We start from the raw sequence: 18,002 nt of genomic DNA, 5'->3' as shown, positions 1-18,002 counted from the left end.
GAGAGAGAATTTGGGAGTGGGAAAAAATGAAGTGGCATGAGAACGAGTGAACAGGGAGGAGAGAAAACAGAAACCTTCGCCACCAGCCGGGGGGGGGGGGGGGGGGACAAAAAAGTCTAATTAGGTTTGATGGTAAAAATTAAGCCTAACTCAGGCTAGCACTTAACTCTCAAATGTATTGAAGAGAAAACTCTCATTCATGGAAAATAACATAACAATTGATTGAATAAACATGCATGGCCGAACCCTATATATAGAAACCTCTAGGGTTTCAGCCACAAGAGATCTAGATCTATCCAGATCTAGATCTCATCCCAACATACATCAATTCCCAATTTAAAGGAAATAGAATCAAATCTCTAAAATAAATGAAATAACTAGGAAATAAACTAGGAATTAAAATAGGAAATAACAAAACATATTAAAATGAAATAAATCCCTAAATATAATGATCATGGTCGGCCACCACCATGATTGGTGCCTCCACCCCTATTCTTTAGGATCTTGTCATCTTCTCATGCAACTTTCTTGTCATCCAACCCCTAAAATCAAGAAATTGGCCACACATAAAACTCCTCTAGTTGCACTTGCCTTGGACGCCCAACGCCTCACCACCCGAGCCATGCATGCTACCAAATGCAGCCCTCCTATCCTCAGCACGCCTAGCCTTCCTAGTGACATTACGAATGGCTCGTCTTGAATCTCCATCACACAGGCTTGGGCCTTGCTTGGATATTATAGTTGTATATTCCTATATGTATTAAAAAAAATAACTATTTAAAAAAAATTCTATATACAATCTATAAAAAAAGGGATTTGGATATAAAAATTATTCAAATAAATACCCAGCGTATAGGCTACTACATGCTAATCAATCCCGAAAGGAAAAACCAAACAAATCCAACAAGCAAAGTAGAACAAGTAACTAAGGAAAAGAATGAGATCGAAAAGCAGCTTCAATTTCAATTACGCTTTTACATGGTGTGGAAGGAAAGAGTATCAAAGTTACAGAAAGTAATGCTTAAGACCCACCTCCCTAATACTAATCACATTTTACTGCAATGCGAAGATTTCCCTTCTCTCATCAACTATTTTTACAATCATTTTGATAAATGAATGGTGTTTTTATAAAATAAGTTGCAAAGTAACTATTATTATTCATTCAAAATATAGTTAATGTAAAAGGAGTTACAAAGAGAACAAGCGGCATAACTAGAAATCTGACTTAGGGAATATACTGGTGATTGTGTAAGTGTATATATATGTATATGGTGTGCATTTTGTTATTTCCAGTGGAAAAATATATATAGTATGAAGATATGATAATATGATACAGAAATTCTCAAAAGCAAAGGAATATATGAGAAATTTCAATAATCAAAAGATGACTACATTTGAGTAGTGATAATTCAAATCTCACTCACAATACAGAAAATAAAATTTTCCAAAAAAAAAAAAGGAAAAAAAAAAGAAAAGGGAAATAATTTTATTGTAATTCTTTCAATACATGTTCTCATACCTAGTTGGATGGTTCTCTTACCAATCTTCTTCAACGTTGTTACAATTTGCCTCCTTTATTTTTTCCGACATGATCTCCAGCATTGGGCATTCCTTCACTGTGATTGCTTCTAGTGATGGAAATACATCACGAATCTTCTTCGACTCTGGCACCCCCATCTCAGTCAACTTGGGCAGTTCCACCAAATGCAATTTCTGTAAACTCCATTTTTTATCAGCGTCCAAGACATTATTCTGCTCGAATAGTCTTTTTAAATCCTTACAGAATTTGATCCGGAGGATCTTAAGCTTTTCCGGGAATTGGGATGAATGAAAGACATATTTAATCAATGGGCAACAATCTAGATACATTTCTGTTAGATTTTTAAAGCCCCCACCTGCTGTATGTATCCCGCTGCATAAATCCTTCAATTTGGGAAGGTTTGATGCCCGCAAAATCTCTAGATTTCCAGCTTTATCCAAGGTATTCGGCTCAAACAGTATTTCTAAATCCTCACAGAATTTGATTTGGAGGATCTTAAGCTTTTCCGGGAATTGGGAAGAATGAAAGACAGATTTAATCAATGGGCAACAATCTAGATACATTTCTGTTAGATTTTTAAAGCCCCCACCTGCTGGCTGTATCCCGCTGCATAAATCCTTCAATTTGGGAAGGTTTGATACCCACAAAATCTCTAGATTTCCCACCGTTTTGTCTTCTATTTCTTCTTCCAAACATAATGTCTCCATTTCCGGGCACCTCTGTAGCCAACAACCTTTCATTGCATCCACATTTTCCACACCAAGATCTGATAATCGTGTGATGAACTTATTTCCAATCAAAGATATATATGCAGCTTTCTTGAGGACATCCTTAACCTCAATAGACCCAATGATTTCCAAAAACTGGCGACACTCCCCAGGTAAAGATAGAGTGTTGAAGTAAATTCTTCTGAAGTTAGGATCAACTTTGTGCCAATGGATGTCCCCAGCTTTGCCTTGCTCAGGGAAAACATAAAAGTGAAATTCGGGCTCCATCTTCTGCAAGTCAGATTCTTGAATACCCATTATACCCTTTGGCAGATCTAGGTGCTTCAACTGAGTCAACTTACAAATCTCTTTGGGAAATTGCTTGATTCCCGTCTCCCACAAATCAAGAACCTCTAAATGAGCAAGCGATTCCAAATGTTGAAGCTGCTCCAACTTCGAACACCCTCTCAACTTGAGCTCCCGAAGACTGGTAAGATTGTTCAATGTTGATAGAGACGTGATTCCTGTGATCTCTGATAGATCCAAAACCTCGAGCTTTTTATGTTCTCCAAAATTTGGCTCTGATTGATCTGAGATTGAACAACCTCGAAGTGAAAGCTGAGTGAGGTTGGTGAGACTGGAAATGCAAGGAAATGTAAGTCTTGTTCCCGAAAGGTTGAGAGAACGAAGGTTATTGAGCTTGGCCAGTGATGGTAGAGTTTTAATTTTGGTATGTGAGAAATCAAGAAGATAAATATGGCTCAGATAATCAAATGATTGATCTTCAATCTCAACTAGACTAGAAGCATTAGAAAGATGAAGCTCCTCAAGTCTTGTAACTCCTTCCATTTTTGGTAATTTATGTAGTGCACAATTCTCAAGAAAGAGCTGTCGAAGGTTAACAAGGTTGGATATTTTTGGTAGACTTTCAAGTTTTGTGTTTGAGAGGTTGAGATGACGGAGGCAACCCATGTTTTTGAAGGCATTTTCTGGGATTGTAACCAATTTGGAGGAATCAGAAAGATCAAGCAGCTCAAGATTTGGAAAGTTGCCAAAATTGGAAGGCAAACGGCTGATTTCAGTCTTGGACAAATGAAGGATCTTGAGTTTATCCTTATTTTCAAAAAAGTCTTCTTTGATATCCTTTAACATATTAGAATTAGAAGCTGAGATATCAATACACTGAAGAGCAGGTAAGGCTTTAAAGGAAGGCAATCTATTTAACTTACAGTTGCGCAACAAGAGTTGAGTGAGATTTTCAAGGTTGCCAAGGTTGCAAAGGAATGGAAGTCTTTTAATTGAGGTATGGGAAAAATCAAGGAATTGGATTTTCTTGAGATGGGAGAAGGTTTTGTCTGTAATATTTAGCAAAGATGTAGAACCAGAAAGATCAAGCACCTCGAGATTTGTAAGTTCTTTTAGATTTGGCAAGCTTTCCAAAAAAGGGCACCTCCTAAGGATGAGCCAACGTAGTTGTTTCAGGTTAGAAAGAGAGGAAGGAAGCATTTTGATGGAGACTGCACACAAGTTAAGGGTCTGAAGATTAGTCATTTCCTTAAAAAGATCGCCAGTGATCTTTTCTTTCTTTTCTAAGAAGTTAGCATCGGATATCTCCAGAACTGTCAGTGATTTCAGGTTTTGGATGGCATCGATCTCTTGCAATTGATCACAACCTCTGAGAATCAACACACAAAGCTCTTCCATTTTAGACAATAATCGAGGGATTGAATCGAACCTGGGATTGAAAATGGCAAGATTTTGGAGTCCTAGCTTCTCCTCGAAGTATAAATCTAGGTCTTCCCTGCAGAGACTACTTCCATGAATGAGGAGAGTGGAAATATATTTATCTTTTTTTGGGCCTCTTTTTGGTGTCTTTATCATATAATCTGAAGGTGCAAGTGTCCCAAATCCTTTCCAAATGCTTTCGTCAAGAACACGAGCTAATCCCAGGACTGATCTCTGCTCATATCCATCACGACGACAATCAGGAATGGAAAGAACCAATTCTTCCATCATAATAAGATTATCTTCTAGCATTTTCAGCAACCCACATCCTATTAGTTTCATCAACACACGATGCCCTTCTTCATATGACTGCTTAATATGATCGGCAGAACCGAAATATCCTTCCAATATCCAGCTGAATATCAACACATTGTAATCTATTGCACCATGTCTGCTTATGAATTCCCAGCTATGCCAATAGCAATTGACCAAAGTGTCGTTTCCTGGGGTACTGCAAGATCCATGATCACTTCCATGCAACATGTGAATTGCTAAGCGCAAGAGCGAACTTGTGCATTTATCTGCTTCCTTATAATTAGCTATTTGTTTCAGAGCATTTTCCAATTTCAAAAGCTCTAGATCATTTGCTCCTGATAGATTTAAGGCTTCTACTACCAGTTTGACTACTGCAATTGGCAAACCATTGCTCTTTTGGGCAATTTTCTCAATGCTTGCTACAAAACTTTCCTCATGGAGAATTGAAGTTTTGAGAAGTTTCTTAAATAGAGTCCCTGACTCTTTTTCTCGCAAGGGCTCAATATCAATGATCAGTTCCCCATTCTTCAATATTTTCTCGTCCTTGCTCACTGTGTCCCTTCTTCTTGTGACTAAAAACTTGGGCCTAGATTCCTTTGGCAGCAACGTTTCCAATTCAGCCCTAGTTCCCTCTTCATAAGTACTGTCACTACGAATATCATCCAGAATTACTAAAAGAAATAGTTTTTCTTTAGAAGATGATATATGTCCTCCAGACTTCTCATTAATCGGTAACCCAACAGTCTTATTTTTTTCCTTCTTTTTCCAGACACTTTTAATTGACTTCTCAGTTTTCGGCTTCTGATCTTCCAGTCGATCATTACTCTGAAATACTTTGTTATCAGAAAGTCTATCTGATCCTCCGGATTTCTTTTTTTTTGCCATCTCCCAGAGTTTCTTCTCTTCCATTTCTCCGAGCTTCTGAGTTATCTTCCTTTTCAACTCTTCCGTTTTCTTGCTCTCCATTTCCCTGACCATCTTAGTTATCACCAACACTTCCAAGTTGTTGCTTTCTATTCCCCTGAGCTTCTTAGGTATCTCGCTTACCAACTCTTCCATTTTCTTGAGTTCCATTTCCCTGAGCATCTTAGTTATCTCCAACACTTCCGATTCCTTGCTTTTCCTTTCCACGAGCATATTTGTTATCTTCCTTACTAACTCTTCCGATTTCTTTTCGTCATTACCTTCTTGATAATCATCGGTACTTGCTTGTACGGACAACTGATGGGCAAGGACATCATAAAGGAACCTTTTGTCGTGCTCTTTGTTCATAGATATCCAAAGATTTCCATAGAAGTGGTTCTCAGAATTGATGATAAAATCATTGCTTTTTCTAGCCTTCCATGTTTTCCCTACTCCTGCTTCCCCCTCCAGGGCAATGGTTTCCACATTTTCGTCCTCCAACTGCTCCATTATATAATTCTCGAAATCGTTTTCTTGTAATAAAAAAAAAAAAATACCAACATTATTTAGGAGAAAAAAACAGAAAGAAAAGTATAAAAACCTTGCGAAGTACTACATATTAAAGAGCTTGCAAATAGGAGCCGAAAACCTATATTTCATGATTCATCTTGTGTTATGTGGAAATCACTAAAATCTCCATCTTCTACACTGATACTAAATTGTTGAAAACTACACTTTCAAAAAACTACATATTTCTACGAATAATATTTTTCTTCCTTAGTTTATACTTCTTGAATGAGTTACTATAATCAAAAAGCTTATTCGTGATTACGTATTTGCAAAAGAAAAATACCATTTGCAACGAAAATGAATCCATTCTTATAGTAAATAATAAAGAAATATAATGAAAATGAAGACAATTAAACACTTGAGGAGATCATGATCTAAATCCTTCTTCTAACTAGTTACTTGAGATGGCATTAATGCTGCCTAATGAAAATTACCTTCCGTGGATTTGACGTCGTCCTTGTTTCTTGCAGCTGACTCTGTTGGATTTTGGCTAGCAATTTCTGGAAGCATAATTGATTTGATGCAACAAATTAGTTAAAATCACTGAATTAATATATAACACGATGATGAGTTGCATGTAAAAGTAGTAGATGACCTCGATTTTCATGGCATTAATGTACTTGAATGGTAATATGACAGATGATCGATCGCTACTAATTACACATTATACGCATCTCAAACTAAAATTATAGAGATAGAATGGAATAATCATTTCGATCGCTTTAAAAAATCTTGGGAGTGATAAATTTAAACTATGATTGATCACTCAATTCATAATCATGATTTATAACTAACGTATAGAAAAATTATAAGTATTTATAACGAACTATTTTTAATGAAAATTACTATTAATGATAAAAATAGACTCATTAATTTAAAAAGTCATTTAAAAAAAAACTAATAACAAATAAACAAATATCTTGTAATGTACGAATTAATATTAAAATAAAATGTTTAGGTAAAATGCACAAACCCTCTTTAAACTATCACTCAATTCATAATGACTCCCCTAAATTATTAATTTTGGCAACCATATCCCTCCAAACTACCAAAAACTTTCATTGTATCCCTCCATAAAAATGTCTCACATAAATGCCTTTGAAAGAAATTAAAAATTTGAAAAATAGAAAAATTATAAAATTATAGAAAATCTAAAAACAGAATTTAAAACATTTAAACTATAAATGGTAAAAGTTAAAAATTAAAAAAGAAACTTGTTGGAACTACTTTTTTTAAGAAACTATAAATAATATTTTAAGGCATCTACATTGCACACTCCTTATATGATATAATGTAATTTGAAAGATAAATTTTAAAAGTTGAGTCTTACAAATCAAATCTTACAATTTAAATAATATAAATGATGTGCTTTACATACCGACTTAAGAATAAAAAAACACTTTTGTTAATAATAATAGAATCATTCTATTAAAATTTTATTATTCTATTAGTTTTGAATTTTTTTTTATATATTTATATCTTTTATATATTTCTTATATATATTCTGAAAGTTGTATTTGTAGTTTTGCTTTGTATATCTTGCATTTTTTATTTGCAAGTTTGGAAAAATTATAATAGTTATTTTAAAAATGCTTATATTTAAGTGATATTTGAAAAATAAATATGATGAGATGAAATAATATGATAAGAGAATTATTTCCAAACGTTAATTTTTAGTTTTGTGTTTTGATTTATTCTTTACATATATTTGATTTTTTACTATCTTATCGGATTCTTGAAATGATTTCTCCATCTTAAGTGTTTGCATGATGTCATGAAAATACGCATATATGCTCTTAATTTAAAAATTAGTGAAAACATAACGACAAAATCAAGCAATATCATAACTACTTTTAAAGAAATAATTTGTATATATCTCAAATAAATAAATCTCATAAAAATTCTTGTAAAAAAATAGACTCCACTTAAAAAAAATGTAAAATATATATATATATATATATATATATTCTTTATCAGTAAAATTCAATTTTTTTCAAAGAGCTTGTATCAGACTTGTCTATTTGAGGCTAATACTTAGCATTATTTTTATTTTTTTACAAACTAAAAATAAAAAAGCAATTTGTAAGAATGGTTTATGACATATTGAATTTATCATTCGTGTGTTCCATAATAATAAAAGAGATCATAGGATTATTGTAAGAGTTACTTCTAAGTTCTAAAATTAAGACAATTAAACACTGCAGGAGATCATCTGAATTCTTCTTCTTCTAACTAGCTACTTGAGATGGCATTAATGCTGCTTAATGAAGATTACCTTTTGTAGATGCGACCTCCTTGTTTCCATCAGCTGACTCTATTGGATTTCCGCTATTTTTCCTGGCAATTTCTGGAAGCATAATTGATGTGATGCAACAAATTAGCTAAAACCACTGAATAATTAATATATAATAGATGAGTACAAGAAAACTGTTTATTTGTTAATAATTATTTTCTGTGAAAACGACTATTTTCTGTTAAAATAAGTCTGTTTTCGTAGCAAATTGTTATTCTCATAGCACACAATCCATAACAAATTCTCTTAGTAAAAGTTGATGACCTAGATTTGTAAGAATAGCTTATGACATATTGAATTTATCACTCGTGTGTTCCATAATAATAAAAGAGATGAAAGGATTATTGTAAGAGTACTTATTTCTAAGTTCTGAAATTAAGTCAATTAAACACTGCAGGAGATCATCTAAATCATTCTTCTTCTAACTACCTACTTGAGATGGCATTAATGCTGCTTAATGAAAATTACCTTTTGTGGATGCGACCTCCTTGTTTCCTTCAGTTGACTCTGTTGGATTTCCGCTATCTTTCCTGGCAATTTCTGGAAGCATAATTGATGTGATGCAACAAATTAGCTAAAACCACTGAATAATTAATATATAATAGATGAGTACAAGAAAACTGTTTATTTGTTAATAATTATTTTATGTGAAAACGATTATTTTATGTTAAAATAAGTCTGTTTTCGTAGCAAATAGTTATTCTCATAGCACACAATCCATAACAAATTCTCTTGGTAAAAGTTGATGACCTAGATTTGTAAGAATAGCTTATGACATATTGAATTTATCACTCATGTGTTCCATAATAATAAAAGAGATGAAAGGATTATTGTAAGAGTACTTATTTCGAAGTTCTAAAATTAAGTCAATTAAACACTACAGGAGATCATCTGAATCATTCTTCTAATAACTACCTACTTGAGATGGCATTAATGCTGCTGAATGAAAATTACCTTTTGTGGATGCGACCTCCTTGTTTCCTTCAGCTAACTCTGTAACAAATTCTCTTGGTAAAAGTTGATGACCTAGATTTGTAAGAATAGCTTATGACATATTGAATTTATCACTCATGTGTTCCATAATAATAAAAGAGATGAAAGGATTATTGTAAGAGTACTTATTTCGAAGTTCTAAAATTAAGTCAATTAAACACTACAGGAGATCATCTGAATCATTCTTCTAATAACTACCTACTTGAGATGGCATTAATGCTGCTGAATGAAAATTACCTTTTGTGGATGCGACCTCCTTGTTTCCTTCAGCTAACTCTGTTGGATTTCCGCTATCTTTCCTGGCAATTTCTGGAAGCATAATTGATGTGATGCAACAAATTAATTAAAACCACTGAATAATTAATATATAATAGATGAGTACAAGAAAACTGTTTATTTGTTAATAACTATTTCCTGTGAAAACAACTATTTTCTATTAAAATTAGTCTACTTTTGTAGCAAATAGTTATTCTCATAGCAAACAATCCATAACAAATTCTCTTAGTGAAAGTTGATGACCTAGATTTGTAAGAATGGCTTATGACATATTGAATTTATCACTCGTGTGTTCCATAATAATAAAAGAGATCAAAGGATTATTGTAAGAGTACTTATTTCTAAGTTCTAAAATTAAGACAATTCAACATTGCAGGAGATCATCTGAATCATTCTTCTTCTAACTACCTACTTGAGATGGCATTAATGCTGCTTAATGAAAATTACCTTTTGTGGATGTGACCTCCTTGTTTCCTTCAGCTAACTCTGTTGGATTTCCGCTATCTTTCCTGGCAATTTCTGGAAGCATAATTGATGTGATGCAACAAATTAGCTAAAACCACCGAATGATTAATATATAATAGATGAGTACAAGAAAAATGTTTATTTGTTAATAATTATTTTATGTGAAAACGACTATTTTTTGTTAAAATAAGTCTGTTTTCGTAGCTAATAGTTATTCTCATAGCACACAATCCATAACAAATTCTCTTAGTAAAAGTCGATGACCTAGATTTGTAAGAATAGCTTATGACATGTTGAATTTATCACTCGTGTGTTCCATAATAATAAAAGAGATCAAAGAATTATTGTAAGAGTACTTATTTCTAAGTTCTAAAATTAAGACAATTAAACATTGCAAGAGATCATTTGAATCCTTCTTCTTTTAACTAGCTACTTGAGATGGCATTAATGCTGCTTAATGAAAATTACCTTTTGTGGAGGCGACCTCCTTGTTTCCTTCAGCTGACTCTGTTGGATTTCCGCTATCTTTCCTGGCAATTTCTGGAAGCATAATTGATTTGATGCAACAAATTAATTAAAACCACTGAATAATTAATATATAATAGATGAGTACAAGAAAACTGTTTATTTGTTAATAACTATTTCTTGTGAAAACGACTATTTTCTGTTAAAATAAGTCTGTTTTCGTAGCAAATAGTTATTCTCATAGTAAACAATCCATAACAAATTCTCTTAGCAAAAGTTGATGACCTAGATTTGTAAGAATAGCTTATGGTATTGAATTTATCACTCGTGTGTTCCATAATAATAAAAGAGATCAAAGAATTATTGTAAGAGTACTTATTTCTAAGTTCTAAAATTAAGGCAATTAAACACTGCAGGAGATCATCTGAATCATTCTTCTTCTAACTACCTACTTGAGATGCATTAATGTTGCTTAATGAAGATTACCTTTTGTGGATGCGACCTCCTTGTTTCCTTTAGCTAACTCTCTTGGATTTATGCTATCTTTCCTGGAAATTTCTGGAAGCATAATTATTTGTGATGCAACAAATTAATTAAAACCACTGAATAATTAATATATAATAGATGAGTACAAGAAAACTGTTTATTTGTTAATAACTATTTCCTGTGAAAACGACTATTTTCTGTTAAAATAAGTCTATTTTTGTAGCAAATAGTTATTCTCATAGCAAACAATCCATAACAAATTCTCTTAGTGAAAGTTGATGACCTAGATTTGTAAGAATAGCTTATGACATATTGAATTTATCACTCGTGTGTTCCATAATAATAAAAGAGATCAAAGGATTATTGTAAGAGTACTTATTTCTAAGTTCTAAAATTAAGACAATTCAACACTACAGGAGATCGTGTGAATCATTCTTCTTCTAACTAGCTACTTGAGATGGCATTAATGTTGCTTAATGAAAATTACCTTTTGTGGATGCGACCTCCTTGTTTCCTTCAGCTGACTCTGTTGGATTTCCGCTATCTTTCCTGGCAATTTCTGGAAGCATAATTGATTTGATGCAACAAATTAATTAAAACCACTGAATAATTAATATATAATAGATGAGTACAAGAAAACTGTTTATTTGTCAATAACTATTTCTTGTGAAAACGACTATTTTCTGTTAAAATAAGTCTGTTTTTGTAGCAAATAGTTATTCTCATAGTAAACAATCCATAACAAATTCTCTTAGCAAAAGTTGATGACCTAGATTTGTAAGAATAGCTTATGATATTGAATTTATCACTCGTGTGTTCCATAATAATAAAAGAGATCAAAAGATTATTGTAAGAGTACTTATTTCTAGGTTCTAAAATTAAGACAATTAAACACTGCAGGAGATCATCTGAATCATTCTTCTTCTAACTACCTACTTGAGATGGCATTAATGCTGCTTAATGAAGATTACCTTTTGTGGATGCGACCTCCTTGTTTCCTTCAGCTAACTCTGTTGGATTTCTGCTATATTTCCTGGCAATTTCTGGAAGCATAATTGATTTGATGCAACAAATTAATTAAAACCACTCAATTAATATATAATAGATGAGTACAAGAAAACTGTTTATTTGTTAATAACTATTTCTTGTGAAAACGACTATTTTCTGTTAAAATAAGTCTGTTTTCGTAGCAAATAGTTATTCTCATAGCAAACAATCCATAACAAATTCTCTTAGTGAAAGTTGATGACCTAGATTTGTAAGAATGGCTTATGACATATTGAATTTATAACTCATGTGTTCCATAATAATAAAAGAGATGAAAGGATTATTGTAAGAGTACTTATTTCTAAGTTCTAAAATTAAGTCAATTAAACACTGCAGGAGATCATCTAAATCATTCTTCTTCTAACTACCTACTTGAGATGGCATTAATGCTGCTTAATGAAAATTACCTTTTGTGGATGCGACCTCCTTGTTTCCTTCAGCTGACTCTGTTGGATTTCCGCTATCTTTCCTGGCAATTTCTGGAAGCATAATTGATGTGATGCAACAAATTAGCTAAAACCACTGAATAATTAATATATAATAGATGAGTACAAGAAAACTGTTTATTTGTTAATAATTATTTTATGTGAAAACGACTATTTTCTGTTAAAATAAGTCTGTTTTCGTAGCAAATAGTTATTCTCATAGCACACAATCCATAACAAATTCTCTTGGTAAAAGTTGATGACCTAGATTTGTAAGAATAGCTTATGACATATTGAATTTATCACTCGTGTGTTCCATAATAATAAAAGAGATGAAAGGATTATTGGAAGATTACTTATTTCTAAGTTCTAAAATTAAGACAATTAAACACTATAGGAGATCATTTGAATCCTTCTTCTTCTAACTAGCTACTTGAGATGGCATTAATGCTGCTTAATGAAAATTACCTTTTGTGGATGCGACCTCCTTGTTTCCTTCAGCTGACTCTGTTGGATGTCCGCTATCTTTCGTGGCAATTTCTGGAGGCATAATTGATTTGATGCAACAAATTAATTAAAACCACTCAATTAATATATAATAGATGAGTACAAGAAAACTGTTTATTTGTTAATAAGTATTTCTTGTGAAAACGACTATTTTCTGTTAAAATAAGTCTGTTTTCGAAGCAAATAGTTACTCCCATAGCAAACCAGCCATAACAAATTCTCTTAGTAAAAGTTGATGACCTAGATTTGTAAGAATAGCTTATGACATATTGAATTTATCACACGTGTGTTCCATAATAATAAAAGATTATCGTTATAAAAAAAAAAAAAAGTATTGATATTATGATCAATGAGTTCTATAATAATTGGCACATTAGAATTAAAATGCTTTAACCTTTCTTAAAACGATGTACGAAAGTTAAACAAATGACTAAATCAAAAACTCTCATGAATAACTTTCAGATCGAGACACAAGCACAAAGGAAAATAGAAGACAATCAACCAAAACAAAAAAAAACTATTATGATATTTTGAGAGCAAACAATATATTCAAGCATATAAGCAAAATAATCGGACAATTGTTTTTATTTTTTTTATATGAATTTGAATTTGAGGACATAAATTAGGAGAGAGATAAATTCCTAAAATGGACCCTACAGAATTTATATAGCATAATTTATTGTTGTTCGACATATTCAAAGAGATAACAATACATGTCCGTCACTATAAAAAAATTAGGCTTTTGCAGCAAAATAATTTGTGGCAACTAAGATTTAGTCACAAAAAAGGAGTTTCTAACTGTAGCTGCATTTTCATTGCCACAAGGGAAAAGTCACCATAAATATAGTTTTTTGTGGCAACCTTTTGTCGCTGCAAATAAATTGGCCACCAGTAAAGGATCGTAAATCACTACACTATTACTTTTCCAATGACAAAAAAAATCACCCTATAACTATAGCCGCATGTTATATGATCCGTTTTACTTATGACAAGAATTCTAAAAGATACAAATCATCATGTAAAAAAAAAAACGTACATACCTTTAGACTTGGTTTCATTACTTCGCTCTGCAGACTGCTGATCGGCCATTTGAAAGAGAAGAAGTTGCAACTTTTGTATGGAAGAAGAGTAGTTTTGTATTTATGGGAGGCAAGCGATAACAAATTGTCTTGGGTTCTCCTCTTTAAATAGGCATGCAATGGCAATTACATTAGATCTGAAATTACAAACTTCAAGCTAAAATTAATCTTAACATGGAAGATTTCATTATCTTTACAATTGCTTCCCCTTTAATTTAAAGAGCTGTAAAGCCCACGAGAATGAATGAATTAGAGACACGAATATTATAGGAGAATAAGCAGATCAAAAGAAGCAGCAATTAATCGAACAAGCAACGAATCAAATACCAACACATGAATGAAAGTAATGGATCTGAATAAAGAGAAAGGAAAATGACAGCACAAGATCAAGACAACCACGACAAGTACTATTATTAATTGTTTATCACTATGTTTATGTTCATGAGTAGTTGCTTGGGTTCCAAGAAGCCCTAGAAACCAAACTATCACGAATAAATAGATCAAAAGAAGCAGCAATTAATCAAACAAGCAACGAATCAATTACCAACACATGAATTAAAGCAATGACTCTGAATAAAAAGAAAGGAAAATGACAGCACAAGATCAAGACAACTAGGACAAGTACTTTTATTAGTTATTTTTCACTATGTTTATGTTCATGATCAGTCGGTTCTTCAGTTCCAAGAAACCATAGAAACCAAACTATCACGAATAAGCATATCAAAAGAAGCAGCAATTAATTGAACAAGCAACGAATCAATTACCAACACATGAATTAAAGCAATGGATCTGAATAAAGAGAAAGGAAAATGACAGCACAAGATCAAGACAACCAGGACAAGTACTATTATTAATTTTTTTTCACTATGTTTATGTTCATGAGTCGGTTCTTCGGTTCCAAGAAACCATAGAAACCAAACTATCGCAAATAAGTAGACCAAAAGATGAAGCAATTAATCGAACAAGCAACGAATCAATTACCAACACATGAATGAAAGCAATGGATCTGATTAAAGAGAAAGGAAAAGAACAGCACAAGATCAAGACAACCGGGACAAGTTCTATTATTAATTGTTTTTCACTATGTTTATGTTCATGAGTCGGTTCTTCGGTTCCAAGAAACCATAGAAACCAAACTATCGCAAATAAGTAGACCAAAAGATGAAGCAATTAATCGAACAAGCAACGAATCAATTACCAACACATGAATGAAAGCAATGGATCTGATTAAAGAGAAAGGAAAAGAACAGCACAAGATCAAGACAACCGGGACAAGTTCTATTATTAATTGTTTTTCACTATGTTTATGTTCATGAGTCGTTGCTTCGGTCCCAAGAAACCCTAGAAACCAAACTATTACACATATATTTTACACACGTGTCATATGTACATTTACTTGATTATTTTGTACATAATATAAATACTCTACTTTTACTTTATCTTTACCGATTTTTGTACAGTTGATTCAGATCAATAAAATCATTTTACATTTTCTCTCAACATTCGAGAATCTTCCTCTCCTAGAGTTTCGTCTTTACACCTCTCCTAGGGTTTCATCTTTACACAAACTTCTACTTTTGGGGGTGGGGGGATCAAGGGATCCGGATTGCCTTATGCTCAAAGCAAGTGTTCCAACAGAAAGATTTTCTTTGTCTTTTACACTCACCTAGCTGATGATCTATATGGTACTAAACCTTGCTAGGTTGCAACTAAGTAGAAGAGTGGCTTCAGAAACAACGGAAAGTTCATGTGGATTAATTTTAAGGGTTCGACGCAACATAAATAGAGGTCTATGGCAAAAAAAATTAAAATTAAAATTAAAATATTTATTTATTTATAATATAATAGAAATAATATCAATTACTATGTTAAATGTGAAATTTTAATTTTTATTTAAAATTATTCATCTGGCTTTCAAGATGAAAAATTTCTAATCAAATCACTACAAGGAATATGGTCATTTGCATCGCTTGTTTTAATTGTAAAAATAAGGAAAAATCGATGCAAATATTTTTTTGCATCGATTTTTTATCGTTGACAGTTGGATGCAATTATTTGGTTATTTTTTAATTTCAGCATCCATTTGATGAAATGGTTGCTAATACCTTACCTTTTGCATCGATTTTTATCTGCTGCAAAAAAATCCAAAATTGGTTGGAATTAGTCATCCCAACCACTGATGTGTTTGGATGCGAATGGACATTTGCATCCATAATAACTTGATGCAAAATAACCTTATTTGGATGCAATTCGTGCAAACAGTCTATCATATTTGTCCATTCGCATCCATAATAACTCGATGCAAAAAAAAAAAAAAAAAAGTTTGGATGCGAATGGACAACTCGATGCAAACTAACTTTATTTGGATGCAATTGGTGCAAATAGTTTATCATATTTGTCTATTTGCATCAATAATAACTCGATGCAAAAACAAAATTTGGATGCGAATGGACATTTGCATACACAATAACTTCATGTCCAACAAAAAACAACCAAAGCACCATAGAAATAACAACTAAATTTAATGTGAAAATTTTTTGATTAACCCCATTCTGCAACCACATGATCACCATGTACACTGCATTCCCTGTATTTTCTAAGTATAGTCATGACAAAAATATAAACTGCAAGCATTCTTTTGAATCATGAGAGCATAAAAATCATCAAGACAAATCCAACTATTATTAACAAGTATCTACAAATTGCTGACACATGTTTAGATGTTTTGCTCGTTCATTCAGCCAAGTCAAACTCCACATCTACATTAATTTATATATATTATAACATGTTACATGTGATGGGCAACAACCACCCAGATACTTAGCCAGTTGCCCATTTCTAGTCAAGTGCTATTACATAAATAACTAAATTCCATCCCATCAAATTCTAACCAAAACATCTAAACACTTGCCATGTACTGAATTAGTGGAGGGTAAGCTTTAACTTCCAAGGGAATGTTGGGGAAGCAGATGTGAGTCACATTTCTTCAAGAAAATTGAAACCACTTTCAGCATCTCTCTATCATCCTTAGTTCCACCAAACTAAGTTGAGCATTTCAAAAATCTTTACCATTAACTTTTCCCCATGCTTCTTTTAGAGCACCAACCAATATGCACATATAAGAAGCCACATTTTCAGCATGTCTTCATAGAAGAAGGTAAAATCAAGATCACTTTCACCATTAAAAATCTAGATTTGGAATAAATCTATATGGCAGCCACCAAATAAAGGACTTGAGAACAGAAAAACTACTCTTAAAAATAGTAAGTTACCTTTTCTTTACTTCCAGCACTTCGAACAGCATAACAGCCCAAGAATTTGGAATTCAAAATACCAAAACAAATTAAGCTATTAACAGCACATTCTAAACATTACCAAGATAATAGATGGACATTCGCTCCATTATCATTTCTGAAATGGACCTCTTGAACGACTACAGAAAGCCAATGAAGGAAAGTTCCAGTTAGAACTGTTTGGATGAATTTCCCCTTCAACATTTGTAAACTACTGAAGAGCAGCAAAGAATAAATAAGATGCACTGCAGAAATGAGTGATGATGGGTTTATAGGACCGATCAAAGCAACTACATTGGACTTCATGGTTAACAAACCTTCATCTACCCAATATGTCTGACATGCATTCAAGGATTGAAAGACAAAAAGTAGCATTCAAAAAGACTCAAACAATGCTCTCTTTTTTAGTTTAAAGTAGAGAGAGCTTACAGGTTCTTTTTTGGCACAACCATATTTGCTCTGCATCTGCAAGAATGTGAAAATTAAAATATAAGTATTAAACAACATGAAGATGAGGAAGACTATGGCTGTAAATGTTACCTTCAAAGAAAAGTCACTGACATCAAGCAACAGCAACTTTGACTCAAAGTAATGTGCTATGTGCTAAAGCCTTGGCTAGCATTTGCTGGTAAAGTTCTTTAGCAATTTTAAAATGCAACCCAGGTTAGTTTAAAGTTGAACTTCAAAAGATAAATGTTATATAATATATCAGGAGTTTGGGAAACCCCATTAATCAAAAACCTCTATAGCAAGTCAACATTTTCATAAAAATCAACTAGAAAGACTAGCAAAAATAAGAGCAGTAAATTTAACAAATCAGTAAACCACCATCAATTTCTCTGTATCCATCAGTTTACACTAGATAATACCTGGTATGGGTTTGGCATGCACGTATTTCATATCATCCAACTAC

At 32.6% G+C, this 18,002-nt stretch overlaps 1 protein-coding gene and 1 long non-coding RNA gene across 38 annotated transcripts; both read right to left on the bottom strand.

Annotated features, from left to right (window-relative positions):
• Positions 1-600: 600 nt before the first annotated feature.
• On the bottom strand, positions 601-15,097 carry LOC122290448 (putative disease resistance protein At4g19050). Of its 37 annotated transcripts, none has more exons than XM_043098132.1 (15): positions 13,758-15,097; positions 12,679-12,750; positions 12,193-12,264; positions 11,710-11,781; positions 11,226-11,297; positions 10,739-10,810; positions 10,256-10,327; positions 9,770-9,841; positions 9,284-9,355; positions 9,008-9,079; positions 8,522-8,593; positions 8,036-8,107; positions 6,195-6,260; positions 1,541-5,723; positions 601-751 (listed from the first exon to the last, which is right to left on the bottom strand). In XM_043098132.1, the coding sequence occupies exons 1-15, from the start codon at positions 13,804-13,806 to the stop codon at positions 736-738; spliced, it is 5,106 nt and encodes a 1,701-aa protein (XP_042954066.1). In that variant the 5' UTR covers positions 13,807-15,097; the 3' UTR covers positions 601-735. The 37 variants fall into 37 exon arrangements, with proteins under 37 accessions (XP_042954066.1, XP_042954068.1, XP_042954071.1 ...); XM_043098134.1 differs by having other exon boundaries at positions 9,008-9,046; XM_043098133.1 differs by having other exon boundaries at positions 616-751; positions 1,520-5,723.
• A 1,431-nt stretch (positions 15,098-16,528) lies between these two features.
• Positions 16,529-17,679, bottom strand: LOC122288946. The gene is made up of 3 exons (XR_006236060.1): positions 17,630-17,679; positions 17,519-17,554; positions 16,529-17,229 (listed from the first exon to the last, which is right to left on the bottom strand). It is a non-coding gene; the product is annotated as an uncharacterized LOC122288946 (long non-coding RNA).
• Between the last annotated feature and the right edge of the window lie 323 nt (positions 17,680-18,002).

This window comes from Carya illinoinensis, chromosome 12, assembly GCF_018687715.1.
Source record: "Carya illinoinensis cultivar Pawnee chromosome 12, C.illinoinensisPawnee_v1, whole genome shotgun sequence".
NCBI lineage: Eukaryota > Viridiplantae > Streptophyta > Magnoliopsida > Fagales > Juglandaceae > Carya > Carya illinoinensis.
This window is presented reverse-complemented; position numbering and strand designations above follow the sequence as displayed.